Source organism: Pygoscelis adeliae, unplaced genomic scaffold (genome assembly GCF_000699105.1).
Source record: "Pygoscelis adeliae isolate BGI_AS28 unplaced genomic scaffold, ASM69910v1 Scaffold514, whole genome shotgun sequence".
Taxonomy (NCBI): domain Eukaryota; kingdom Metazoa; phylum Chordata; class Aves; order Sphenisciformes; family Spheniscidae; genus Pygoscelis; species Pygoscelis adeliae.
In genome coordinates, this window is record NW_008824594.1 from 567807 (window position 1) to 572696 (window position 4890).

General features: G+C 49.2%; 1 protein-coding gene across 1 annotated transcript in view; it reads left to right on the forward strand.

Annotated features, from left to right (window-relative positions):
- The window catches only part of ANKHD1 (ankyrin repeat and KH domain containing 1), a 106716-nt gene that overhangs the window by 100458 nt on the left and 1368 nt on the right, over window positions 1–4890 (forward strand). Inside the window, 3 exon segments of the mRNA XM_009322292.1 lie at window positions 383–558; window positions 1700–1864; window positions 2318–2364. Coding sequence (XP_009320567.1) covers window positions 383–558; window positions 1700–1864; window positions 2318–2364 — 388 coding nt within the window.

A 4890-nucleotide genomic window follows, 5' to 3' on the forward strand; every position in this document is an offset into this window, starting at 1 on the left:
TGCCCCTGTCATAAGTGTAACTTTTTTCTGTGTTCCTACGGTGCATGAGAGGATGTGGGAGCTGGAGAGAAAGAAAGTGTGTGTGCCAGCCTTATACAGTGTTGCCTGCTACAGCTTCCCTGTGAGAGGCCTTGATGCTATGGATAAGATTTGTGTGTTTGCATTGTCTATAACGGGTTAGTAGCCTAAAAACTGCAGGTATCTTCCTGCTTTGCGTGGGCTGTGGAAGGTCTGCCTTTGCTCAGAGCAGAGCCCTGAGACACCTCTGCAGCTGTGTGTTTTTGGGGAGCCTTTGGATGTATGTAGGCGTGTGCAGCTGCTGAATTCTACTCCAGAGTATTTTCAATGAATTGTAATCAGCCATTTTCAATCTCCTTTCCAGAAGGCTTGTCAGGTTGGTCTCAGCCTGTCATGGGAAATCATCCGATGCATCAGCAGCTGTCGGACCCGGGCACGTTTTCTCAGCATCAGCCAATGGAGAGAGATGATTCTGGAATAGTGGCTCCCTCGAATATTTTCCACCAACCTATGCCAAATAGTTTTGTGGATTTTTCTAAAGTAAGTTACAGAGGGTTGGATTTAGTCTATAAAATGACCAAGGACTGACTTTGTTGTATTTCCTGTTCTGCCTGTTTACACTGCATGTGTGCGCCTCTTCTGCCATTGCTTGCTGCACCTACTCCTGAACCTCCTTTCATCCCAGTACTGACTAGAAAAGGTGCACAAGCCTGGTGGTGCATTTAAACAAAACCAGAATTTGTAGATTGCAGATGTTCTCTTGTCAAGTAGCTGAACGCCTCCGTTGCTCTCCAATGTTTCCTTTCTCAGAGGCTCAGTGGCTCGGAAATTTTTCATAAGGCTTGCTCAGCTCTTGAGGCTGATGAAAGGTGTGCTTAATGCTTTCAGTACAAATCATGAATACTACGTGCCTTTCTTACGGAAGCGGCAGGATGAGAGGACTGCTTGTAAGTCTGTGCCTTGTATGTTGACTCTGGAAAGTAGCTTGGGGCAGACGGATGTAGCCAAGCCATGGTCAGCTCAGCCACCACTGGAGGAATGTCCAGGATGATGTGCTCAACAGCAGACCTGCTCACAGCATGTTTCAGAAGTAGCTGTAGCATGTGCTCTTGGGATCTTCTAAATTGCAGAGCAGCAATCATTCAGACACGGGAAAGAAATGTCATAATTGCAGAAAGCTGCTCTTTTTCTGATCTGGAAGAGTATTTTAGATGGCCATTAGTAATTTGTAGAAAATCTTCAACTCAGAGTTTTGTAGGCTCGAGCTGTATATGGGCTTTGCTGGAGTGCAGCCCCTGGCTGCAGCCCTGCGTGCACCAAGGTTATCGTGTGCTGCAGAGGTGAGGGGAGGGAGCACTGAGGTCACTTTGTACAGCTGCTGTCTGGCTTTATGGGGTCATCTGAAAGCGCTGTGCAGAGGCTGCTTCATACGGGCAAGGCGTAATTTCAGAAAAATGGGTAAACTGAACTTGAATCTCAAGCCCTGAAGAGTCACCGTATTCCATACTCTGCCTAGGTGTGCAGCAATGCTCCAGTTCCTCACAGTGCTGAGATATTTGCCAGTAGGTGAACGTTACGTATGGATGTGAACTGCCTTTGTCATCTTGGCAACCGTGGTACTACAGTCATCCTTCACAACCACCACCTTCTTCACCGACGGTGCTTTCTCTTGTTCCCTCAGGGCCTACCGATTTCCATGTACGGTGGCACTCTAATACCCTCGCACCCTCAGCTAGCGGATGGCCCGGGAGGCCCCCTCTTTAACGGGCTCCATACTCCAGATCCCGCCTGGAATCCCATGATCAAAGTTGTCCAGAACTCTACAGAATGTACTGATGCTCAGCAGGTAGTGTGGCTGCCTTTTTCCACCTTCGCTTACCTGGGGCTTTTTATGGTGTTGTGCTTTGTTTTGTTGTTCTTCACTTTTGGATAGGTGACTTTTTTTTTTTCCAGTTCTTTGATACTAGAATCGAGATCGTTTGCATGACTTTTCTTTCCCCTCTGTGTGTGTGTTTATAAAAAATATATGGCGCTATCCGTACCAAACCTTTTGGGTAAAATAAGCAGCATTTCAAGACTGCTCAGCCAGGTATGGACTTTGTCATAAGTGAGAGGGTCTCGGCATCTTGCAGGTTGTCAGTCAAACCTTGGCCAGAGCTGAAGAGGGCTCCCAGCCTTTGGGCAGTCTGGTTGTATGTTAGGGGGAAGCCTTAAGCTTGCCCTCTAGTGGTTAAACGCTCTGTTAAAGGAACCTTTATTTGTTTTCATAATAGACTTGTCTTTTTATTTCTTGCTGTAGATTTGGCCTGGCACCTGGGCACCTCACATTGGAAACATGCATCTCAAGTACGTCAACTGATTTAAGGGGGTCTATCCTTTTATAGCCTTGTTTGGGAATCTTTATGATCTTGAAGAACCTTGGGGATTTTTTAATGTGCCTAACTAAGAAAATTTCTGTGGGCTGTAACAATGGAAACTTGATTGCCCATTGTATAAGAACAAATTGATTTACCTATACAAACCGATTCTGTTCTCCAGTTAGTTTAGCCTTTTTGAACTTAAAAATCAGACGAAACTAGTGCTTTTGGCTAAACACTACTGAATGCTCCTTGTATGCAGCAGAGAACTAGCCGATTACATGATTTCAACCTTTTAGGGTGGTAAATACATGTATAATTGTTTACATACTTAAAAGGAAAAGCTGAGTAAATTTCATGTCGTATAGTGGCTCTACTTTATGTAGCCTGTATTAATGTGAAATATTTACCTGAATATTCAATAAAAGGCGAACAGTATTTATAGGTTGTGTGTGAGAATTTTGGAAGAGGCTATATGTTGTTGTCATCGGTAGCTGCTGCCGTGCCCAGTGATGCATCTTTTCAGGGTCACGTAATTAGCATGTGGATGCAGTCAGGGCTTGGGGGAGGGTTTTGATCCGCAGTCATCTGCGATACGAGGTCTGCTGAGTCCTTCCCCCTGCCAGTTGTTAGCCTTTTATTTTTTTTGTGTGAACATGGTTGTGCATTTTTTTTTCTTCTTCTTCTGGATTAGTTCTGCTGCTTCTAGCACTCTTTTTCCAGGTGGGTTGCCTGAGAGATCGGGTTTTGTTCCAGGGCTGGAAATAAGGGCTGAGTTGACAGTGTGGCAACTGATGGCATCTTAATTTGCAGAAGTTAAATAGGTAGCTCGTAGGTAAATGCAGAGTTTCTTCACCTGACTCGCTGTGACCAGCTGCCTGGAAACAGATCTTAGGAAAGCCGAGACCACTTCCCACTAGAGAAAAACACAATGTATTCAATTCTAAGCTTCTTGTAACCCTTTAAATCTGGTAAGAGCTCCTCAAGTCCTTCCCGTGAGGAAGAAGGGGATTTTTGCATGCTGCTTAAGATGAACGTTCATTCTCTACCCAGGTGCAGAAGTTCTCCACTTTCTGCACTTGGACTATGCTTATTTCTGCTTTTGCTCAGCGGCGATGCAGTAACTACACTGAATGTTTGGTCCATTCCTCAAGCAGGTAACTACAGTGCACGTAGTGCCCAATCTAACGGACCGCTTTCGGTGGTGTCTCAGACCAGATGCAGACTTCTCCACCTTCCTCCACCTTCTCCAGGCAAATCCTTACATGCAGCAGCAGTTTCCCCAGGAAAAGCATGAGGAAGGAGTACCGAAAACTCAAAGTGCACAAGCAGTATTTGAGTACCGCAGGCAGATAAACCTCAGAAATGCTGCCGGACAATATTTCTCCTAGTATTTGAGGAAGAAATGCAAAAAACATTGAACTGCCGCTGCCCCCCCCCCATAGTGCAAACACCAAAGGAGAAACGCTTGTGTTAATGACAATTGTATTGAAAACACATGGTGGTGGTGTGCAGTAGGTGTTTTGCTCTTGGGTGAGTTGCAGGGGCGGGGGGGGGGAGGGGGGCTAACGTGCCTGCCCCCCGCCTTACCCGTATGGGCTCCATGGCTGCAACCGGCACTGCCACCTCCTCCTGCCCCATCCCAGGGAGCCACCAGCTCCCCGTCCCAGAGGGCTACAGCTCCACGCCGGGTGGCACCGTCTATTCCACCACGCCAGGGGGTAAGACCCAGCACGGGGATGGGGTTGTCCCTTGAACAGAACGGTAGCCTCAGCTGCTCCATCCCTGCCTAATTTAGGCAGCTCCTTTCTGAGCGGGTCCCTTCTTGGACTCTCCACCTTGCAGCTTGGTCCTTGGGGGCACGGGCACCTGCTCTGGGCACCAGATCCAGGCAGGCTCACGGGGTGGTGGCTTCCCCGGCAGCCCAGAGCTGGAGTGGAAAAGGGAACCCCAAAGCTTTGTAGGAATATATTACTAGAAGTTAGGGCCATCATTGCCCCGTGGTACCGGGGGGGAGCAGGCAGAGGCAGTGCCTGGTGTTTGCACCGATGGGGAGCGGGCTGCCAGCAGTGCCGCTGCGGTGGTGGATGCAGCGCTGGTCCCTTGGGGGTAGGTCATGCCCGGGCATGGCTGGCTGAAGCTGGGGGAGACACAGGGGGCTAGTGCAAGAAGTCTGCTCCCACCCAAGTTCACCAGCCCCGGGGGAAGGTACTGGGTGGCACGGGTCCCTCCAGGGGTACCCTAGGCCTGCCCTCTTGCCCCCCTTCCAACCCCCTGCCAAAGCCCCTGGTTCAGCTGTTGAGCAGGTCCTTTTCTTTGCTGTCTGTCCTCAGGGTGGGGTGTGCCCTGTCCCTGAGCTGTGTGTGTTTCAGTTGAGCCACAGGTGCCCACCCTGTGGGCGCTGGCTCCATTGTGCATCTCCAGATAAGCTTATCTGGGGCTGGGGAGCCAGGCCCGGTGCTGGCGGGGCCACGGCAGGCGCGGGGTGTGTAACGTGTCTGTGGTGCTGGGAAGG